Here is a 23,777-nt window from a genome sequence, read left to right as displayed (position 1 = left end):
TGCCAAGATCGGCCCCCGCTATCTCACTTCCCTTGGAGGCTAATACCTCATACCCGAACAACAATATGAGCAAAATGCTACCCTCTCTGTTCACCCAGTTTCCGTCTGGAGACTTCTCATATCTTATTCGACATGATTAGCATATCTACACCGGTACCAGGATCTCACACTGCTGGCTAGCCTGCCTGCGCTGAAATTACGGTAATGTCACATTCAGTCTGGGAACCACGCGTCCGGAGGCACCGGTCTGGACCGGACGCCTTAAGCTTTGTTTCCTAGTTGACAGGTCGGCCCCATTACACCCACCATCACCTGTCAGAATCAATCGTCAGGTGTTTGTGCCCCCCTCAAGGGTCTTTTTTCTCTGTCTCGTACCCCCACATTTGTAACCAGACGTGGTCAACCTGCCCACCCAACAGCTGACGAGGCCTTCCCGCCGCCCCCCCCCCCCCCAATCCAAAAAAAGAGCTTCAGTCCTAGTCGTCGTCGTCGTCGCCTTCGCGAGTGCGCCAACTGTGCTGTCTCCTCCTCCTCCGCCTGATCGCCCTCATGGGGCCAAAACCTAGCCCTGAATCCTTTTCACGATCCATGCGAGATAACACATGGCAATCATGGGTAAGTTTAAGTTAGTAGGGTGAATGACTGCCGCTCTAGGTGGGCCTTTTAGGACTTGGCGGCGTTGATGCCCGTTGATTGCCAATTTCAAGGCAATATTTCCACTGTCCAGGTCCAGCCATGGTTTAATGCTTGAGATTAAGATCGAGAATTAGACAAAAAACATACAGGCAAATAGAGGTCGCCATCAACCAGGCCGCTCAACAAAACTGGCGCCAGCACCGTCCTTCAGATACTATATGCTTTCAGCCACGAAGACCCAACTCGTGACTTTTCTCTCTCTCTTAATTTTGTCCCCTACCTTCTCAAAGTCAAACGGATGACCATTGCGGTTGGACATTCACTTGTCAGAGACTAGGATCAAAAATCTGCGAGTCATCAGTTTCATTGCAGAACCATGCAGTTGGTCCAAACCTGTCAAAGGCGCATGTTCTGCCGCCACGCTACTTGATTGGCTCGCTCACCACTGCGCAACATCCTGCTGGAAGTCAAGGGCTCCTTCCCCCTCTCCAACATCCTGAATGGACTGAGATCAACGTCAGAACTGCTTCCTTCAAGGAATACAACCGATTTCCTCAGGCATGAATCATGAAGAGAGAAAAAAAAATTACAGATCTGACGTGTCCTGTAGGTAACCAGTCACATTTCAAGGTGGCCATCCATGTCGGGGTTGTCTCATCGCTTGTCTTCAAGCCATAATTTTGACTAAAGCACAGCAGGCCATTCTCACGCACTTCCTTGAACAAAATCAGACTCATGAAATGAGAGGCGAGAGTCGATTGTACGATTTGGTCAACTCTCAAACACGCACATAAGAGAGCAAGCAGGTGATTCATCCCTGATAGCACATCCTTCTCTCTGTCTAGTATTTGCACAGATCCTACGCACCTCATGCGCGCTCATGTTTGCCTGGTCGCTGTCTCTCTTACTTTGCATGTCTTCTTTGTACGCTGATTGGCTGGATCGCCACAACTTCTGGCTGGCGCAAAATCACGGCACTATGTTTCTGTTGCTAGTGTGCACCGATTAGTGCTTCAGGGAGTCGCGACGTGATTGAGAGCATCTCCACAAACTCGGCTCTGGCGTGGGTATTATGTGAGCTCCTCTGTCAACGATGATTCAGGCGGCTTCTCTTTGCCTCCTCATTTACCGCGACTCGAGAAGAGTCTTGGGACACTACAGCAATGAGTGTGTCCCGGAGGTGGTCATCGAGGACGACAACAATTGATCGGCAGTCGAACATACTCCCATCGGCCGTCTGCGGCAGAGAGCTTGTCTCGGTGGGGGAAGGGCACGATGATGCGGGCATGAAGGAGGGAACGCTCCTCTGGACTGCATTTGCCAAACTACGTCCGATTCCACTGGCTTTGCGTTGGCGCGTGTTGTTTTCGTTTGCGGAGGCTGCAGATGACTTCGAGTGTTTGATATGACTCGTCTAGACTTGTCTTCTTCTGAGGAAGAAATCAGTGGGGTATAACTATTGCAGTTTCTGCCTAGCTACCTCGTTGTCTCAGGGCGGCACAGAAGAGGGGGGTCTGGCGCGGCCCGCTCAGCAGCAAATGTCCGTGAACGACAGATCCAAAGGAATGGGCAGCAGGACGGGAGGACACATTGCCGGTGCATAGTCTTGGACTACAGTCCGTGTCTTCTATGACCCGAAGTCATGCCGTCATCCGACTCGATAACTTCTTCCGTCCCAACCGTTCATGTCATGTGTTTGCCTTAGACAGGGCAGTCCTTCTTCTCCTGAGGCTCAGCCTTTATCCCCAGCTCTGGCTACGTTGCCAACGACTCGGGGAGTCTCAAGGGACGAGGCTAAAATGGGGCACTCTTGACGACATCCGCGAGCCGAAAGAGTCCGCGCTCTCGAAGCGTCGACAGGCTACACTGCGAGATCTCATCCTCGAAACACAGCTCTATTTGAATGACTTGAATGTATGAGAACGTATGACCCCGTGGAAACTCTACTGTCAGCTGCAAGGACATGCTGAATGATGATAATGCCACACAGGGCTTGAGTGAATGCGGTGGCTTACCGGAGGTTCTCGATTGTGCCAATGGCCGGCGTGAAGGAGCAGAAGCTGTGGAACCGATCAAGACAAGATCTGCGATCTTAGGAACAATCTTGCTGTTTTATGTTTGAGGCTGTAGAATATGAGTACCCAAACAGGTCATCGGGAGCCAGGGTTTAGACACCTGAGATGGATCTCACTACTTGATTTGGAGGCTGGCACCTACATACCCGTACAGGTCAAGACCTTCAAGATGTAGATGAGGAAGAAGAGGGCCATCTTCACCGAGAACATCAGATAAGATTCGTGAACGTTCATGACTTTAAGAAGAAGAGATGATATCTTCGTCCTACTCTCACTGTGCTGCATCACCAGCGGTGCCCCACGGCCACAATTTGTGATGCTGCTATCCCAGGCGCTATTCTTACTCGTGTTGTCTGCCTCATCGCTTCGTTCGAACGTATGGTCCGAGGTGGATTTGCACCATGCTCGGAGCAATTGTTGTATACTTACCACCATATCGATTGTGTTGTCAAGTGACTCACGATGCTGCCAGTCGATGCTGACACCAGTCCTCACCCGAGTCTCATAGCCCATCCAAGCCAGTTCATAGAACAGTGTTGCTATCCGAGGACGTCTTGAGAACACTAGCCGGTCGATCAGAGTAAAACTCAGCAACTTCGCAACTTGGACTACCAACCACCCTTTTTATGGGGCCTTAGGTGACTGGCCATGCGTTCGATATAGAGAAATGGTACTTCAAGCATAAAACCAGTATCTTTCAACGAGAGACTTATGATTACCAAAAGTCAGAAAGCATGGACACGTTTTCAGCTACACAGGCGACGTTCCTTACGGAGACAGGCATCTTGTAGCGGCCCACGACGAAGGAGAGGGTGTCCGCTTGCTGCGCTGCTCACATCGCTCCCTGGACAACGAAGGACTGTCTGAATTTGGGCTGGAACGGAGGAATAACCCCGAAAGCCGACGACATTCAGATTTTATAGGAGCCTAGGCTGGAAATCTGGATACGTCGTCACGTCTCGACGTGTCTCATCACCGTGTCCAGTGCATACATCCCTCTCATTTCTCGAAATGTTGAAATGTTGTTTCTATTGACCGGTTATCAAGTCGGCCAGAGATCATCCTTGAAATTGGGATGCCCTGAGTACCCATCTTGATATCACCATCCTCGGCCACAAAACTATAGGTTCAAATGAGCCCCCAAATACACAACTCGTCAGGAATTGACCACCGAGCTTCTGACAGCAGGCAGCTGAAGCTGAGACATTACACAATGATGGGAGTAGAACAGGACCACCTTGGGCATTCGTTTCCACACCGGCTCGTGTGACGAAACACGAAACACGACGGGATAAAAATGTCATTCTCACAAGAGCTGCAGAACATTTGAGCATCCTCCAGCAGGAACGTCTTTCGAAGCACAAGACACTTGAACATAAGGCCCCGTCCCTTCTTTATCCCCTTCTCAAGCCTCATGGTAGCGTGTCAGACATGTATTCCAGGATATCAACCCAATCCTAAAACGGAGCCATATTTCACTGGGTTGCAAAATCTCACATGCTCAACATCAGACACGTCTTGTCGTGCCCACATTGCCCGAAGCCACCAGGCAGAGTCTCGCCCACTGTCAATGCTATACTCAGGAATATTGAGATCCCAGCACAGACAAGACCCCGGCCACTCTAGGTCAACAGCCCAAAGTCAAAAAAATCCGCCTTCCGTCCTGGACCTAGCAACAACAGGCAAATACCGTTCTAGTCCATCTTGCCCTGCCCTCAGCGGCGAATGGGTTGATGGATGGATACATTTTCAGGGCTGTGTAGCGGGCGGCCGGGCTGTGTACTTGAAACGGGGCACCGGCGCCCTCGTGTGAGGCTAGGAGTACAGTACAACTACGATCCAGCAAGAGCGAAATCCTATAGGCCAGGCGTAGGGAGGCTCAGTTGCTTGGCTAGTCTCAGGCACCTTATCAGGGCCCTTGTGGGCCGGGAAGCTTTATAAAAATAAAAAGAAGGAAAGAAGGAAAAGGGGTCCTTCGAGGGTCCACATTTTAAACCTGGTGGGGTGGCTGTTGGTCTCCCTTTCTCCTGGACCCGGATTGATGGATGCATAAACAGCACTGTTTCGGGGACCACCGAGACTGTTGGGCATTGCATAGTGTTTTAGTGGGAAAGCTTCTTTTTCAATGTTCTGTCTCTGCCAAGGTGGAGAGGTACGTAAACAAAATGTATGGGCCCGAGACTTGCATAGAGTTTGGTGGACCTCGAACTGAGTGCAACTTGAGGCCACAATTTACTTTGGGCATCTATTGAGGAGTCTGACTCGCCAGTCTTGGTCAAAGACTGCGAATTTATCGCATATTTCAATTTTTTTTCTTTCTATGTAGTAAGCCGGTCATACGTTGCTTCAACGACAGCTGTCATCATAAGGGAAGCGAAAATAGGGTTATATATCACATTGCTTTCGTGCTTACAGACAAATGCATGACATTATCGTCTGGGCATGAGGATATACTGAGAGACCTACAGTGAGACGCGTTATAACAACAGTAACAATATAGATAAATTGTGGAGGCTCCCTTCATCTCGGGGGCTCAGTCACGACATCTGAGGTCAAACGAATTTGGTAATTGAATAACTGGGCTCTCTAGCCAATCGTAAAACTTACGGCACACGCTCCAACTTAAGAGTTCGACACCGTGACTAAGAAATTGCCCTCGTCACCATCATCAGAGGGTCACTTGTGAATCTCATTCTGGTCTAATCTGATTGTTTTGTAGCTGCCACAATCACTAGGATTGGGCCGGAATACTTCCAGCTCGACTCTAACCGTTGGGGTATGCGGGTCACCTCTATCCACCGGCGTCTCCTTGTACAAGTCAACCACGTCTCGCACCACCACCCGTGTGTCCTTGATAGATTGGAGTAAAAGATTTGTTGACTCAGAATCTAGCAACTGTGGTATTAGCGGCTCGAATTCGGCCAGGGGAACTCGTCGAGATGCCGGGTTCGCATGAGATTTGGTCTTGTGGCAGGGGCACGCCGAGCAGAAGAAGTTGTGCGATGGGAAGACGGTAATGACTGACATGGCAAACGAGCGTGATACGCTTCAGACACGGATGTGGAGCCAAGACCCAGTGTTCGAAGGGGCCTCAGGCGGGTTGGTTCCTCCGAGGCAAGGAACTCGAGGTCCTGGGTGCGATGGAACCAGTGCTCCATGTCGGGCGACCAGGCAGGAAACATGCCATCAATGCCATGTAGCCCTTTCAGATCCCCCAGGATGTTCAATCACGGGACACGGTTCGTGGATGTGATTGTGTCGTACTTGAGGTTAGTCCTGATGTAGAGCTCCTCTGGGACAGGCTCCATGGGTGGCCCAGTATGCCACTCATCCGCCTGGATTCATAATATGAAGACGCTGTCGAATGACCTGCCGGGAAGCCAGACCTTCTCACCAGGAATCATGTCAGGGTCCGCCAACGTGGACTTGCAACTTCCTCAGGAAGGGAACGGAAGAAGTGGCAAGTGATCTAATGCCATGATGATGATGTTATATTTGGGTGCAGGGTCATCGCTGGTAAAGACATTCCTTGTGGTACCTTGGCTTGAAGAGAGAGGGAGAGAGGGAGAGATGAGCTGGGGTGAGGTCTCAACAGGGTTTTCATGAGACTGTAGAGTGAGAGGACAAGCACATTCAGTCATGTGTCTAGACGCCTTGGGCTTTATTGCAGCAATTTACAAAATGTAAACCATATGGACATCTACGCTACTTGATAATCATAGAATCTATCTTCTTTCAGTTGTCTTCCTGGATGGCTACTTTATGTACAAGAGTAGATTGAAAGCAGGGGGCAGCTCATACATGAGAGGTCCATTCCACCACAAGACATCTTTTTTGGTGCTGTGATACATCTGCTTGGTGATGGAGGTTTAAAATGTGAATTGCTGTCCCTGCTTTGCAGATGCTGCAAATGAATGTGTAGAGACACCGGGAGGTAGTCAGCCGTACCAGCCACCTACGTCTTACTAATAGCTCTATATGTTCCTGTTCTAGTATAATCGGCGACTTAAATTGGATCAATAATCGCATCTCATCGATCCTCATCATTAGACATGAGTAGGACTTAATATTTAATTTGTCCAATGATGGAAGGTTAAGGTTAGTGATGCTGGTGGTAATTGAATTGAGCGAGCTGAATCAAAGGGGTAACAAGTGAGTTTCATGGAGTATTGGTTTGCAAGAAGGGGGGCCTATGCAAGAAGCAATACTTCTTCCAGCCAGCATGGTGAACAGGTTTTCGTGATAACTTGCAAGGTACTTGAGTAGCCAGACAGCCTAGTTTGGCGATGTTCAGCTGGACACTGAGCCACTCCCTGCCGTGCAGCGATGACAGCCTTGATTTCGAGTGAACTCTATGGGCAGGCTGTAGAGAGGGGAGAGATAATTGGTGGCTGGTCGTCGTCCGAGTCTCATGGTTGTATCCAATTGGGCAACTTGTAAATTGGCATCGACGTAACTATTCGTTGTGCCATGCAAGTCGCGTATTAGCGTGGGCGCTCGTGCTGCGTTGGTGGAATTGCATCCAAGGACTTGCTTCGTCTTTCTGTTTTCCCGGTATGTACAAATCACTGATGCAATCTTGACTGGGGACGGGAAGTTTCCTGGTACGTCGGAGTCATCAAAGTGTTCTTGGGTTCCGACTCACTGAAGCATTCAAGAATTGAGCGGTGGTAGTAGGAACCCACTACTACTAGTAGCATCAAGAAGTAGAAGCGTGTACTGGGATGGAGGCTCTTGTCTTCGGATCCGATTTCGGAAATCCGGAGCCGGTAGGAACTATCCGCATGGTTCTTTGGCCCTGACTAGGGCCGCCGGACCTTTCCTCCGCCTTAAGTTCATCGAGATCATGAAACGATGACATGGAGATCTTCAAGTGCAGTACAATAATCCGTCATCCAATCCTGGCTGCCCCCAAGCGATGACGAAGACATGTCTTGATGGCATGAAGAGAGGTGAGACTGGCATTTGATCCCGCCCGTCATCCCAGTGGCGGCTAGGGAAAACCATGCAGTGAAACGGGTACGTGTATCGTACATCATATTAGGAGTAGGCGCTGATAGGTTCTGTGGCAGGACTTATTGACGCTGCGCCGAAATCCTGGAACCCACGAGTAGACCTTTTCTGGCGAACCTGAGATCATCTCTACCTGCTCTGAGCTTTGTCATCACATCCAGGTGCCGTGTTGACTCATTATAGTGGCTACGCCAAGATCATGATAAGGGGAATCATCTGCCTGCTCACATCGATCGAAGGAACAAAAAGAAAAGATTGATGAAGCCCTAGGAGATAGGACTTAAAGTGGGCAGCGAAACAATCGGAAACAGGTGCACTACCGGGTGATCGTAGTTGATGTGCAGTAGTGGAGTCAGGCGCTGACCCACATGGGTTCGTCGTCCCAGGGCGCCGGGATCGAGATTTGCTAGAACACCATCTGGAGACCGTTAAAATTTGAAAATTTGGCTTCTTGAGAGAAAAAAAATACCAGAATGCTGTCTTCGATCTCTCGATAAGATGAGGGAGCCCATATGGCGTCCTTGGAACCCCTGCCGATGCCGCGTTGCTACATAGCATTTGACAAGCGTGAAAATAACTGGCCAAAGCAGCCAAGCGTGCATTTTGGAAGATGGAGACTCGAACTTTGAATCTGGAAATCGCCCACCCATCGGCAAGTTGTGACGGGCTACCATGGCGTTTCCCACCCTCTGCCCCCTCTGCTCGGCTGGCCTGCAGTTTACTATGGCACGTGTATGGTGGTAGCTAGGCCTCAAATGTCGGCGAAGTCCCCGCCGGCCAATTAACGTTGCGGTGCAACGTGGTGCCATGACCTTTGATGTATCTCGTGGCCTCGTGCCTCGGATAAAGAGAGAAAAGCAGGCCTGGTAGTGCACCAGGTGGGGCAAGAGGTGCAACTGTTCCAGCAACTGACCAAAGTCTGTTTGTGTGGTGAGACGGAGTAAGGTAGCACTGGTGGTAGCACGTTATAGATGGGGCTTGGTAAGTGACTGACTTGGCGGGTTATGGCAAATTGGAGTTTAGAAACTCAGTGGTAGCGATAAACCAAGACATCCAAGACTCCTCCTGGGCTTGGGCCCCCTTCTTCGCCAGAAACTGCTATGCAGCAGGACCTAGAGAGCCTGTTGCCCTAGTGACCCCACCCACAGAGCTTCAATTGGTCATAACGCATACCACAGTAGCTTCACTCTGCCACTGGAGATACTTTCAACTGATCACAAGCCCGGTGCACATCGTACTTCCCCTTTCACAAAGGAACAAGGATCACGCTTCCACACAATTGATAGTGATATAACCAAACAAAAATCTTCAATCCCATGAGCCCCTTTGTCTTTTTTCCTTTGCTCTCCTATCTCCTGGTTTCAGCAATCAGCTCCACTCAATCAACCATGCTGCTGCTACCGCGTGGGCTATATGCTCCTGCCGCTCGGAAAGGTTGACTTGCGTGCTGGGTTACGATGCAGTGCGTAGCCCGCTACTAAAAGTCTGTGGACTTTCAACTAGCCTTTCGCGGACCATCACATCTGCACGCGTTTGACGAACGACAGCCGAGCCATATTCTTATACCGAATCGTTGACCATGCATGGCGCCCCGTGGCAACCTTAATTCCTGATGGCAAGCCTGTCGGAGAGTCAAGTCCGGTTGGGAGATATCATGCATGCCATGCCTCGCTTTGGAGGAGGCGAGCATTGCCATGTAGGTGTGGTCCACCCAGATATTACCTATAATCTCAAAGAAACGGCCGTACTAGGCCAGCAGTTGCTTGCATTCTACGCGGCCAACAACACAGGTATACCTCTGCGCTACAGACATGATCATATTACAACCTGTCTGCTGCCAGCTCATTCACCGAGGGGCACACAAGCAGCAGCATATGCATGCTTCGGTCTCTGATGATCGACGTGGTATGTACTGTAGGATCTGCACGGCACGACTGGACTTATGTAACCCCCGATCCCCCTAAATCTCTCTGCCCCAGAAGCCTTACCTTGTTGATTCCCATGCCGACACAACCGACGCGCCGCAACGCCGATCTCATTGGATAGTGTGGCCGACGCTCGATCGCGGCAGAACAATGTGGCGAGTGCAGACTGTCAGATCATTTGAGATCCCAAGGGAAATGCGAAATAGCAAGATATCGGGTCCATCCCACCCCTCCCTTACATCGAGATCGCAGTGCAGACATGCCAATCATGCCGAGATGACCATGAACCTGCCGATCTAGCATCAACAATCGAGCGACGCAATCGTACGTGGCATTCATTGGTTTATTTTCCCCAGAGTCATCAAACGATGAGAAAAGGGAGCTCTAAATCTTCGATGATGCGTCTTCGAAACTCTATCTAACTGGAAATGTGAATTGACCGTAAGTCACTATACCACCACACATTCTCCCTTCCTCCCTCATAGGCAGCAGCAGCATTCCACCGCGAAAACCTGTGCTGATGGAGTACATTCTCATAGCGAGGTCTAGTCCCTCGTGCGTGATAGACCTCACCTAAAAACATAATCATTGTCACCCCCAGCACACACACGCTTACCATAGTGCAAATTATGAGCTATCGCCCGCCAATCAGTCTGCTGCAGATACATCTGCGCCCTGCTGCTGATGCTACTGACACTACTGTCACACTGCGGCACAAGATAGGACCTGTCTAGCCCACGTACATGCATACGCAATTTGTGCAGCTGAGCAGGATTTTGCTGGGCAACAAGGCCGCGACGGTGGCCCATAACGCTATGCACAAGTAGCAGCAGTAGTGCCAAACCGTTTGCAGGTTTCCAACCGTGCCACCTTTCAGGCAAGCCGGCTCTGTTGGCGGGTTTTGGCCGGCAGGGTTTGTCATTCCGTAGGCGCTTCAAGTGCTCCCGCTCGGCCTACAACAGGGGACCCGAGGATCTGAGATTTGGGTGCGGATCAGAAAGTCTGGACTCGCCTGCCCACCCTCCCCCCGTCCCTGTTTTCTCCAGTTTCCCCACCGTTTCATAGCTCCAGTGCATGCTGCCCTCCAACTTCACAACAGGGAGGGAGTAGGAGGTGGAGAGGTTTGCACGCGACTGTCAGGTCATCTAGAACCTCTGCGCAATGACCAGCCGCTGGCCTCGGAGCGTGAAATTCTCCTTTCTCCTGCCTTGGGAAGGGGGTTTAGAGTTCTGTTTCTTGCGCCGGACGTCCCGTTACCGCCCGCGCGGCTCGTGAACGGGCCTCTCGGCGCGCAAAACGGTCGCTGCCCGGCTGGAGGGGCCCGTAATCTCGAGGGGAAAGAGGCGGGGGGGGGGGAGGTCGAGAACAAAAAGACGACGTTTTGCCTCCCAATCTTCAGCAACAGGGAGGGTGGGGTCAGTCTGGCCTAGCTGTCTGGGTGAGTGCTGCATTACTGCATATTGTACTCCCGGTCCGCACGGGGATTGCAGTGCAGTAGTAGACAAGACACGCAACGCCCGCTTCGACCCAAACAAAACAAGCGCAGACACCTTACCTGCCGCCCATACCAGCCACACAGCCAAGGGCATTTCTCACCCAGCAACGCGGGGAGGAAGCTGCTGTGCATGTCTGAATTTTTCTTGGCGAGACAATAGATGGTCTGTCCCCCGACACATCCGGCGTGGCTTCATCTTACGCAAACCTTCTGGGGTCGCGCTGAGTGTGGTGGAATTTCGTGCCGGGATGACAACCATAGAAGAAAACAACTCACGCACGAACTCGTCCACGCGGAAAAGTCGGGGAATGGTGAAACTTGTGGTTCCTCTGTCATGGTAACGCGGACGCATGACATTTTCTCTGCAACAATGCCCATCTCCGGCGGCCCATCTTTGTTTCAATATCGATGCCACGCTCCTGATGCTCCCCGGATGATTGCAGTGAGCCGGCGAGCAAGCATCATCCTTAACAATCGGGCACCCAATACTCCCCCCTCTACCATAGGATACTTCTCCCGTGGGACCCAGAAAAAAAGAAACAAAAGGAAGAATAAAGGGTTCTGTGGATGTCCACGGGATATAGACCCAGTTGGCTTTTCGCGTCTGGACCGACCACAGAGCTCCCATTGACCCGGGGGTTCATCTGCTGTACTGTGGTGGGAAGGTGACCCACGCACGCACGCACGCATGCATGCAGACGGGCACTTGCTATGGCGGAGTTGTAACAGTGCATGATTCTCACGTAGCTACTTAGGCAGCAGGCGAGAATAGCAGCAGCAGCCATAAGCACAACAAACAGCAGTCGCAGCCCCGCAGCAGGAAAAAGCGCAGCCACGTTGGGAGAGCGTGAATCGGAAATAGCAGCAACGTTGGAGTCGTCTGATGTAAATGCCCCTGCCCTCGCTACTGCGACTTCGTTGGATTGTATTCCGGCGTCACGAACGGCGACTCTTCTCCGTTTCCTGTCGTTTACATGCATAGTATGGTATAACGCATAGAAAGGGGGCCAGAGTATGTTATACAGCGATCTCTCCTACAGTCACGCAGCACATGCAGACCCTTGGCATCCCCACCTTCATAGCCCCCTTTTGCTGGCTGGTTCCACAGTACGTACTCGGGTACGTACCTTCGATCCGCCCAGGGTTTGCCAAGAGGGGCCGTTCTGGATGTGGACAGGGGGGGAGGGATCAGAAGAGCGAAGGTACTGCAGTACTGCGGTACGTACTGTGGCAGGTACGTACCGTTTCGCAGCTGGGTCTTCCTGGGCCCGCCCCCCCGTTCTGGTCACTCAAATGCCGATCCCTCATGTCCTCATTCTGATATCTGGGATGTACACCAAAACTCTCGATCCATAAGACCCCTCCAAGGCCCCCCTTCCTACACGCTGGTTCTTCCACCTGCTCTCCCTCTCGCCTGACCTATAAAGCACAAAACACTCAACCTACCGAGCAACTACTTGAATCCTCTCAAGACCAGAGTTTCAAAATAAAGTCTCCTCTTACCAGCACACACCACCAACGAAACATCCACAAACCTTTGTGTCCAACCTCCAACCAAACACCTCGGATCGGGCTGCGTCTCCTCCACCAGACACCACAAGTCAAGAGACCACCAGGCCTCGGGACCTGCACTACGATACAAACACCACACAACCGTTATAATGGGCTCCACAAGACCACCAAAGAAGTCCTTCAGCAGCTCCTCCTCCTGCTCTTCCTCAGACTCAGACTTCTCTTCCAGCTCTGTACGCGTCAGTATGGACCGCCCTGTTGTCAGCATCGAGATCATCCGGTGTATGAGGTGTGCCCGTGAGGTGGAGATGACCTCGACCGACTCCCCTAGCATGTATGGCATGATCCCCGTCGGCACTGGCATCTTCTACTGTGACAAGTGTGCGAGAGCGACCGGCTACCGATGAATGAAGACATGGAGGAAGGGGATCTGGGCAACACGGCAACGACAATGCATGCACCAGCTGTCCCAATTGCTCCTCGACCACGAAGCAAAGCCACCACGGGACCTCAATTAACTCGCACCCTCTCTCTCACAGAGACAGACACACACATACGCACATACCCATGGCAACCCATCAGCTCTACCAGTTGCACACTCCCAGTCTTGTGGGCTGATTGCTCTGTCGCCGACTCAACAACAGCCGCGAAGGAGCTCGCCCTTCACTTCGGATAGGGTGATGAGAGGATTGAACAAATAAGACGAGATGGCAGTACCTTCGTCTCTGTTCCAGACTCTGGGTTGATCGGCAGGATCATCCACGATATAGCTGCAAGATCTCTCGGGAATGGAGAAGACGCTGCTTGGGGGTAGATAAAGTGGGGACATACTTATGAGGAGAAACGACGATCGCGGACTCGACCAAGGGGGTACTACCCCATACAGGACCGCGGACCACTCGAGAAACGCAAGGCTTGGCAGATACACAACTCTCCAATCTTGTCTATCAACAACCATCCGGGTGAGGCGGCCTCGAGACACATAATTTTGTGTTTGTCGGCGCTTGTGCAGTACATCCAGGCTAGTGGAGTTCGGAGAGGCCGCGCAATCAGCGTTTTGTGGGAGGGGGAAGAAGAAAAGCGGACCTAGCGGGTGCCGCAGCCAGTTCGGTCTCTTGCCCAATGGCTATCTTGCAACAGACTTCAGCCAATTGCGTCAGAGGACCTGTTCACGGGCAAGTCGGCATCGCTTGACTTGGGAAACAAGAAAGAAAAAAGAACTGAAGACGAAGGAGACAACAAAATTCAGCAACCACAAACTCCCGGCATCCTAATCTCCCATTTCTCCACAACTTGTCAGTCACTATACAGACTGAGTCGGATACCCCACGATCTACGATGATGAAACACGCGAGCAGCCCTACGTCGACACTTTCATTGACGATGGACCAAATGACCATTCACGCCTATCATCTGCTTGCCGACAGCCCATCTCGTCAACGACCATCTTGATGATGAGAAATGAGGGGAACCCTACAAAAGTACCTGATGGGGCTTGGCTCCCGCATCAACCTATTTATCATGGCCTCTTTGGCGTGGCGTACAGCCACTGACGTCCTTTCCGCGTCCGCTCTCCTGTACACATACACCCCAATCCAGCCAGGTTTGGCTTCACGTTCTCTTTGTTGTATATTCTGGGCGCACATCTTGCGGGGCAGGATATCTACTTTTTTTTCTTTGCATGGACTGGGAAATTATCATAGCGCTTCGTTTTTCCTACGAGATCATGATGTTGTTTTCTATCGCAGCGAATACCCCCCCCCCCCCGAGTTGTACATACTCTTGATGAGGTGGCTCAGATTTCAATTCTTGCGTATTTACATGTATGACAGCGAGCATTCTTTGCGCATGGACTTTGGCAGGGAGGAGGAGGTTGGAACTTGTGTTCACGAAATCTACTTTTTCTACATAGCATATACGGATACAGAAAAACTAGCATTTCAACAAAATCAAGAAGTCTTCTCAGATCAGGCTACCAAAATTGATGCATTGATTACACTACATCCCCCACACGTGAACAAATCTACAACAGTTGGTCCTTCTGATCTTCTTGTTTTTCTTCTTCCCCACCCGTTGCATGTTGTAAAAAATGCATACACACTACCCTGCATGATACGATTATGATTTGAGAGAAGAGACATCCCGACCACTCCGGCGGTCGAGGCTAGGTGATTGTTACATGACCGCAGCAGCTATAGGGCCTGCGGGTGACTCGGGAACTCAATCTCTCTATTTTCCCGCGTTAGTCCCTACTCACAGTTTGTTCGCGGCGCGAAGCTCGCTCCCTCGGTGTGCGCCGTCATTTCTTCATCTTCTTCGCTGCAGTGATGCGTTGGGCATCACGGAATTGACACCCCAGCCTCGCCCGACTAGTGTGGCTTTTCTTCTTTTTTCTCTTCTCGCTAATTTTTTTCTTCCAAGGTTGGGCTGGGTTCTATTGGGCGTGGGACATGGGACATGGGGCATCCCGTGGTTCTGCTTTTGTTTGTATTAGGTTTATGCCATGTTACATGCCACCCTTCCCCCCCCCCCCCGCACCCTCGCAACGGTGACAGTCACCCACAAAAGGTGCACCCAACGTACGAGGAGTTCATACTATAGTGCTCGGTCTCGGCCAGACCGGTTGTTGGCACGATTCGGTATCGAGAAAAGAGACTTTGGTTGTTCAGGGGGGGAGGGGGATTTTCCAAAATTGCCTGACCGGTGGTGATTGTTTCAAAGAAAACCACGCAACACATACTTTTTTTTTTTCTGTTCCCGCTGTGTCCGGTCCTCCCGTCGCACAGCCACGTCGTTCATAATCTTTTTTTATATGGTATTGTTTCGGCATGTGGTGTAGTGGGTAGGGAAGATCCGTGCGACGCTGGGCAAAAAAGCCACCACTAGCTGGTATTTCCCCCACAGCAAAAACTTCCCGAAAGAGAGCTGACGCTTGGCGTGTGACTTTTGGGGACGCTCAAAAGGCTGTGTTCGACGGTGTTTGGTGTCGCCACTCGTCGATCTTCCGAAGCCCATTTGACCATTGTTGTCTCCCACCCACTAACTATCCTTCCTCTCCCCCATGATTTACACCCAAAGCCCTATCTACTCGCGCACCCAATCAAGCCATCAATCGATTCACCAGAACAGGGCAAGGCTCCTGACAGGAGCTTTGTCGATCAGGCAGCTCTGCAATGATACCTAATGAACTTAAGCGAGGATTGACATGGAAACGGTGTGAAGGGTTTGAGGAGATCGGGAGGTAGCCCGATTCCTTCTCCCCCCCCCCCCCCACAATGCCCATTGATGCATCCATAGACAGAAGAAAAAAAAGAAAGAAAAATACGGGGATTCGCGACGCGCCCTTTTCCGCGAAATATCAAGCTCCCGCCAACCCCTACCCTGCCAGCCTGTGCCTGAAGCTGGGCTGTGCTACTACTGTTGCCGCCGTGGTTCCATTTGTTCTTCTATTTTTTTTCTTCTCTTTCTTCTTTACCACGTTGGGCGGAACGAAAACGAATGCGGATCGAACGGTGAAGATCCGTGGCTGGGTCAGGTAGCGATCAGCAAACCTCAATCTTTTTTTTACTTGGTTGGGTTGGGCTGAGCTGAGCAGCCCTCCCTTCCTCTGGGGCAGGCTGTGGGGGGTCCCCTCTCTGGGGTGCTGGCTCTTTGCACTTGTTCTCGGGCTTCTCTTCTATCATTCCCCCCCCCCCCCTGCCTTCCAATGTGGGCTCTGATGAACGAACCCCCTTCAAAACTTTTAGCGCCCATAAGGGTCGTGATGTGGGGATTTCTGGCCAGGGGAAGGGGGAAAAGTTAAAAAGTAAAAGGGACATGAATATAAGAGACATAACATAGTGACTACTATAGTATATCTGCATTAAAACAATTAAATCTCCGACTAGTCAGTCAACTAAAGCTAGATAGATGACTTGAGGACACCTCAAACCTTGGCCCTCCCGAGACGAACGACCCTGAGGGGGCGTCATAGTCCTCCCTCCTCCCCCCTTAGCAGGGCTGCATTATAGGACTACGTAGTGAACTACGACCAAGGTCTGTAAGTCGCCGCCGCCAACAATTTCTCCTTGGTTTCTTTCTGGGGGAACGGGGTCTTTGGTGGTCTAGACCTCTTGGACGTCTTGGGACGGACAGGCTGGAGGACCGTTGCATATACTCCAAGACTTTCGGGTAACCTGCTTTGTACCATGATACATACCCTCATCCATGGTCGATGCCCCATGTGGAACCCTGGACGCGCTGGCCCGCCTCAGCACGAGAGCCCTTACTTGGATAGTACAATGCGATGAGAAAACGGAGAAGGGCACTCCACCGCCAGAGATCAGAAGGTCGCGCAGCTCCCAGTCAGTCAGGCAGTCGCGAGAAGGGGGGGGGGGCCAGATAGACCTTGGCCCCTGGGCGATTCTGCAGCAGGAGGGGGAGGAGAAAGAGGAGGACGAGTACAAGCTCAACACTTGTTGAAGGCGAAAACGAAGACGTGGCAGCAAGGCGCCAATCTCCCCATTCAAGGGCTGGCGCGTCGCCTTTCTTTTCCCTCTTTTGAACACTTGCATCACCTGAACAACTAATCACCCCCCTCCCCTTCCCCCAGCAGCAGCAGCAGCAGCAGCAGCCGCCGCCGGGTCCCCCAGCTATTTATTGAATAGCTCTTCTTTCTTTCGCCCTATTGAAACGGTTGGCTGTAAGGATGGGAAGAGAGAGATGCGTCGGGCGGCCGGGCATGGTGCATCAAAGAGGAGGAGGAGAGGGGCGCCTCTCTCTCAGCTTACCAGGCTTGCAGAAGCGAATCGCACCTGCTGGGGGAGGGGGGGAAAAGCACGACCACAACCACTCATGTCGCGCCCGCCGCCCGCGCGCTCTCTCTTTCCTCTCTCACCCCTTGCTACGACCCCCCTTACCAGGCACCTAGTAGTATTAGCAGCGGTACAGTGCAGCAGCTCTGCTACTCAGCCTGGGCGAGCTGGGGAGCTTTGCAGAACTGCAAGAAGTCGCACAGCAAGACTCGCTCGGCGACCTGAGCATCCGGCAAAACAAGCGAGAAGGGGGCATGATGGAGAGAGGGAACAGTAGCAAGGGTCCCACCTCAAGATGGCATGCCAGCACCACGGTGCGGGTGCGTCTTTTTTTCCTACGATGGGTTAGGCGGAACAAGTTGCATATGCGAAACTCGTTCGATTTCTCTGGCTGGACAGTTCCAGCCTCTCTTTTCTCTTCTCCACTTGCCTCTTTTTCTTCTTCTTTCTTCTCTTTTGTCCTTTTTGTCTTGCTCTGCTGGCAGTTGGAGCCGGACGAATCAGGGTACCATGCTGACAGGGGGGACAGCAAGAATAGGGTACAGGGGCCCCATTATTCCACCCCCCCCCTCCCCCGTTTTGACAGCGGGCACGCGCCGAGCGTCCTTTGCTTCTGTTGCGCATGCGAGACTGGAGACTTGGAAACTGGGGGGCGCAGCGAAGAATGGATTGGATCGAATATCAGAGGAATATGCACTGCCTGTACAGTTCAGCGGCATATTTGCATATTGCATCTGGCTCCATGGATCATAACTTGTACTCTTGACTCTGACTCGAGAGGGTTGCTTCATGTACCAGAGTACTTGTGTACCGTTCGGACGGAATCCGTACTATGGTACTTACTTTGCTAATGCACAACGACATCATCGTGAACCATCATCTTGGACTCTCTTGGGGTTAGAAGGAAACGGAAAGGAGGACCTTATTGTCTCGTCTCTACGTCAAGAGACACAAAAGACTAGCACACACACAAAAGCGCCAGCAGCATTGAGGGCCAAACAGGTCTCAATTACGAGTCACAAGAATGGTATTGTAACCTTGGCACTCATATGCCACTTTTTACTCAAACCCTCTCCGAGCACAGAGAAGAGATAAAAGGAAAAGAAAAAGGCACGGCCGCTTTTGTGGTGACAGACGGCCTGCAGAACGCAATACCACCAACCACGCGCACACTAGTCACGTAGTAGTACAAAGACCGAGATGCTATTCCCAGGCGACGGTCTCTTGCTGACCACCACTAACCCCCCGGCCTGACACCCGTAAAGGCCCACCCAACCCAAACCAAGTCCTCGCTCAGCCATAGAAATAAAGAGAAGGAGAGGAAAATAATAATAATAACAAAATAAAATAAACCCCCCCCCCCAGGGTCCAAGAAAACAGGCAAGATCAGCAACCGATCCATAAGACCTTGGCTTCAGAAGCACGCATCACGAGGGCACTTGAACCACGTCGACCTGAGTATCATCACTTCTCTTTTCGCGAAGATCTTCGGCCTCGTTCTGTGATGTGTCCATCACGTCGTCCATAGGATTTCTCTTTTTCTTTCTTTGATGACGCTTCCACCCAACCCCCTCCCCCCCCCCGCCTCCAAAGGGGGTGCTACTGGCCTGCATAGCTCCGGCACATCATAGGGCAAACGGTAGCCAGTCAATTCGGCCCCCTTCCCCTCTCTCTTCTCTTTTTCTCCAGACTGTAGTAGCCTGCCGCGCCTGGACGACCCCAGCCCTAGATCTGACCTCATCGTGCAGCAGGGTAGTGTGTCGTGGCATACGAGCTCCCTGGCATCATCGTTTCAACCCACCCCCACACCCCCATTTCCACACTGACCTCTCTTTTTGGACGGGTCAGAGGGCGGAAGACGAGAGATGGGAGCTCATTTTGTCATGTATGTGTGTGTGCATGCTGCGCGAAATGCTGTGATTTTATGAGGGCGGGAATGACGATCAGATTCATCTTAGGTGGTTATCATGTCTGATCAATGCACCTAATCAGCAGCTTCTGGATATAGATAGTAATATTGATGTCTGTGTGCTGCAGTTGCAACCCCTTGGGTAGCAAGCTGCTGCGTCCCTCTTCTCACTTATCTCACTACACACACACACACACACACACACCATCACGGTGACGCAGCCACACAATAGCTGGCTGCAAAGTGGGTGAAGAAAACATGCCCAAGACAAGAAGCCTTCCTTGCGCCGAGGTTCTCCGAGCCTTGTGCCGGTCATTCAACCTATTCCTCTGGGAAGCTCGTCACGGATGATTTACTGGTCAGGGCCCCCCACCGCCATCTTAAGGGACCACCCATCAGGGTCCTGCAGGATTTTTTTTTTTCATGACGGCCGAGCTGGTGCAACTAGTGACGCAGGGTCTTACTATGACGTCCCTGGACGCGTATATCGTAGGCGGCTAGCAGCACGGGCCCTGTAACATATTTTTGTTTTCAGCATCCTTTCTTGGATTTGGGGGGGGGGGGGGGGGGGAAAGCACGGTGAGCAAGGTGAGGCTTGAGAAGGAAGAAGGAGGACGAGGAATGGGGGTTGGATGGACGAGTCTGGAGGAAGGCAAAGAGGAGGCGGTCTACGCGGTACCGTCAAATTTCGTGATGGTGGAGAAGGGCTCGTCATAGTAGCGGAGGAGGAGGAGTGAGGGGGGGTGCATGAGAAATCTGGACAGGCCCAGGGAAGGAACAGAGTTGGGAATAACTTCATACATGCCCAGAAAAGGCCTTGTTCCCCAAATGAGATCAGAGCGTCGTCGAGATCGGAAACTTATACGGTGATCGCCACGATTCGGAAAACTGTCGCCGAGGGCCTAGACCCTTTGATCGTCTCGAATTCAACCCGAAATCGGCTTGGTCCCGACCAGCTGGACCGACCATGACATGGGGGACAATGGTCTGTGAACAAGGCTCTCCGCAAATGTGAGGGCATTCCCAGCTTTCATTTCAATCTCTCTCTGTCCTTCTCTCTCTGCCTTGGCCCGGAATCTGGGCCATTCCATCATTTCCCCTCTCCAGAGATAGTCAACCGAATTTTGCTCTCGAGGCTGGAACAGTCCATGGACCCCTGGTGGACTCACCGTTATTATGCGCCTGGTATTATGGTAAAGCCAAAATCTACCCCGCCGCCAACCCCCCCCCCCCGGCTGCGACTTGGAAAGTTCTCTTACTGTGTATGCCCTGTTTGTTGCATATATGGTGTCATGTACAGCATGTAGACTATAGTTGCTCTCGCTTTCGTGGCGGCCTACGTGGCTGGGCGCGTGATGATAGTGTCGAGACAACCCCAAAAAAGCAAGAGATCGCAGGGTCTCCTTTTCTTTTTTTGTCTCCTCCTACTTCTGGCGCGGCACATGCACAGCCGATCTGCTGATGTTGTGTATGGAAAGGCCGCTTCTTCCGGGCGGCTCGACTGGACGTATGGACAGTTGTTCCCACAGCCACTCTGGTCCTGCAGCTGACTGTTTTTAATTTTGGGGGGAAATCATGACACTCTGCATTGTAGCGAGACCGACGATCCCGTGAGGGGTGGAGAGGAAACTGATGTACGGCATCCAGGTTCCGAGCCTTGTGTCGCAATACCAGTAACCCGTATACTCGTCTTTCTCCACGACATCTAGGCCCAGGCCCCCCAGCCCTGGCCTGACAAGTACTGGTCAAGCCTCGATAGTCCGATAGTTCCATACTTATATGTGGGTCTCCATATGGGACAACAACCCGCTCCTTGCTATGCCAGACATTCACTCGAGATGGTATGCAGCCAGACCAGATCGAAGTCGTCGACGGGGGCCACCAGGGTCTTGACCCTTCCGTCTCACCGCTAACACCACCGTTTCGTTGTCCGTCTCGACACCGTTCGCCTCTGTTCAGGACACAGACCATGCATTAACTTCTCAAACACCTGTCCAAAGGGCACAGCTTCAGGCCAGAAACATGGGTTGAGTGCAATTGCTCAACCGCTGGAGCTCTCATTACCGTCATATCAAGAAGAACAATAAAGGGGACTACAGGCCTAGAACTCCGCAGATCAAAGTATGCACGCACACCATGCTGCTCACGACAGGAAATAAATAAAAAAAACAAAACAAAAAAACATTTCCTCCCAATGGAAATATCAGCCTTCCATCTTAACATTCTCGCCGCTGCTATCCTTGCCCATATTCTTCAGCAGGTAGCTTCGTTTAAAGTACTCGTTCGGGTGGACAATTGTTTCAAGCTGCGTCGCGCTCATGATGCTCTCATCCTTGGCTTTCTTGATCTCAGCCTTATGTAGATACTCGAATACACTGGGTTGAAATGTCAGTCTCATACGGTCCCACTTCACTGTAGCACTCAGTCCTGCTGGGCTTACCGATTACAAGCCATGTGGAATTTCTGCTTGTCCTTGTCCTCCTTCACGCCCTGTAGCACCCCTCTGTCGTTGACGCCCATAGATTGCATCAGCGCCGTCAAGTTCTCCAGGTTGAAATGCCGGTAGGGACATCCGTGGGCCTCGCCTGGGCCTGGAGGGTGCTCCGTCAGAATTTTTTGACAGCTGAATGGACTGTAGCCACCGCCACGCCTATTAGAGTCACCACCGACATCGCCGTATGCGTGCCGCACGTTGTACCGGTAATCCTTGTTGAACTGATCATCCGTGATCTTGTGGAACGACTGCCGCCAGAATATGAGACACTCCTCCAGATTGAGGCCGATGCCTTTCAAGAAGAGCGTATATTGCAAACGGCCGTAGTGTTTGAGATGGGCATCGCGCCGCAGCGAGCGGTGCAGATGCGACATACACGCGGGGAAATGCTGTGACAGGTTGTCGATATTGCGTGCCGTTATCTCGGCGCCGGAGGGTAAGTCGCCGGAGCCGCTCTGGTAGGAGGCATCGGGGGTGATGAAGTTCTTGGACAAGTGATCGAGGATTGGAGTTAGGCGGTCGTCTTCGTCGAGTCGTGGGAGCGCGCGTGCAGTGAGCTGTGGGAAAATCTCTATGTTAGCGGCATAGCCAGCCAATGTGTACCCGTCATGCATGCTGACCTCGAGGGCTCTCTCTAGCCTGGAAGTGAACTCGGCCAGGACCATGCTGGACTGCTCCTTGGAAGGCACATAGGCCTGCCCAGCCTTGAGGAACACCCTTCTGCCCTCGACCAGATCTGGCACTCGCTCCCAGTCGACCTTGCACCACGTCTCGTCCTCGGGCGGGCCCTTGCGTCCATAGTTGCTGGCGGCTGCCAATTGACTCGCTAGCTCCCTCTTCTCGTCCTCTGAGACCATCTCCCAGTCCAGGTTTAGGCTCTCGACGAACTTGTTGCGTTCTTTCGCGTCTTCTGCGGCAAGACGCAGCCGAAACAACATCGTCTCGACGCGCGTGAATCGTCGTCGCAGGTCCTCCGTGGATGCGAAAGCAAGGCGTAAGATGAAGTGGCTGTAGTGATCTTTCTGCCTTTGCGCAGGCAGCTGCGGCAGTTTCGAGCTGTTGTGATCTAGGCGGAGGTATTTCTCCAGCAACGGCTTCATATGGGTAGCGGTCTCGTCAAGAGATTTGTTGCGGAAGGAACATGCTTCGAGCTCGGCGAGAACTATGCAAAGTGTTTAAGGAGTCAGTAAATTTCAGGCACCCAGAGAACTGTCTGGGTGTTCATATACCCCTCAACCGGTCTATGGCCCATTGCTCAAATTGCTCGAGGGTGATGTCTGCGGTCGGAGGCGTCGCGTAGAAATTGAGCCTGTGGGAGTATTGCGTTTCTTTGTACACTGCCTCGGCAAACTGTTTCTTGCGGTGGTCGACATGGCGCCGTTTTGCGTCGATGCGGTTGTAGTCTTGTCTGAACATCCTGTCACTCTGGCATTGGTTTCTTGTGATGTTGCGTCGTGTGTGGTACACAAGAAAAGAGAGAGGAACAGAAGTCTCGTTTCCGGAGTTGGGAGACGCGACAGGACGCGTCTGGTCGCCCATTTAGTTTGATCAACCAATCAGATATAAGCCATTCACGTAAAGTGGGGATGCTATCCGATAACGTCAGCAGCAACACTGCAGATAGGACGTCACCTGCGCTAATCTTTATATCAACCATTTATCTGCCAACCTTCCCAGCTCATCTCTGCAGACTGTTGCTCTGGTTGTTGAGGTAGGACTAAGAATAGATGAACATTGGATGAGTTCTCCATGTGGGAACGTAGGTGCAACGACGTGGAGTGCCTATCTTCAGCTAAATAAATCTCCTTGGAAACCACTGAAGATGGACCGACCGCTCACTAGTAGACCAAGTTGTCACCACGGGCCTGGCCTGCTCTACCAGAAACACCAGCACAAGCACCGCAACACCACCAAATATCCAACGT

At 51.9% G+C, this 23,777-nt stretch overlaps 3 protein-coding genes across 3 annotated transcripts; 1 reads left to right on the top strand and 2 right to left on the bottom strand.

The window, feature by feature from the left end:
* Positions 1-2,417: 2,417 nt before the first annotated feature.
* On the bottom strand, positions 2,418-3,224 carry M406DRAFT_326598 (uncharacterized protein; the record flags this gene model as incomplete). The annotated part of the gene is made up of 5 exons (XM_040920109.1): positions 2,418-2,502; positions 2,652-2,696; positions 2,854-2,947; positions 2,987-3,115; positions 3,173-3,224. 5 exons carry the CDS (start codon positions 3,222-3,224, stop codon positions 2,418-2,420), a joined length of 405 nt encoding a protein of 134 aa, XP_040782166.1.
* A 9,418-nt stretch (positions 3,225-12,642) lies between these two features.
* On the top strand, positions 12,643-13,365 carry M406DRAFT_320674 (uncharacterized protein). The gene has a single exon (XM_040919420.1). The coding sequence runs from the start codon at positions 12,806-12,808 to the stop codon at positions 13,061-13,063; it is 258 nt and encodes an 85-aa protein (XP_040782165.1). The 5' UTR covers positions 12,643-12,805; the 3' UTR covers positions 13,064-13,365.
* An 8,196-nt stretch (positions 13,366-21,561) lies between these two features.
* On the bottom strand, positions 21,562-23,268 carry M406DRAFT_246191 (DNA primase, large subunit; the record flags this gene model as incomplete). Its single annotated transcript, XM_040916396.1, has 4 exons — positions 21,562-21,733; positions 21,799-22,409; positions 22,473-23,014; positions 23,082-23,268. 4 exons carry the CDS (start codon positions 23,266-23,268, stop codon positions 21,562-21,564), a joined length of 1,512 nt encoding a protein of 503 aa, XP_040782164.1.
* Between the last annotated feature and the right edge of the window lie 509 nt (positions 23,269-23,777).

This window comes from Cryphonectria parasitica (genome assembly GCF_011745365.1).
Source record: "Cryphonectria parasitica EP155 unplaced genomic scaffold M406scaffold_1, whole genome shotgun sequence".
Lineage (NCBI taxonomy): Eukaryota > Fungi > Ascomycota > Sordariomycetes > Diaporthales > Cryphonectriaceae > Cryphonectria > Cryphonectria parasitica.
Note: the sequence above shows the minus strand (reverse complement) of the source record. Positions and strands in the feature narration are given on the sequence as shown.

Bases quoted from the DNA above. Each gene is read 5' to 3' on its own strand.
- M406DRAFT_320674 (XM_040919420.1), top strand. From the start codon at position 12,806: ATGGGCTCCACAAGACCACCAAAGAAGTCCTTCAGCAGCTCCTCCTCC.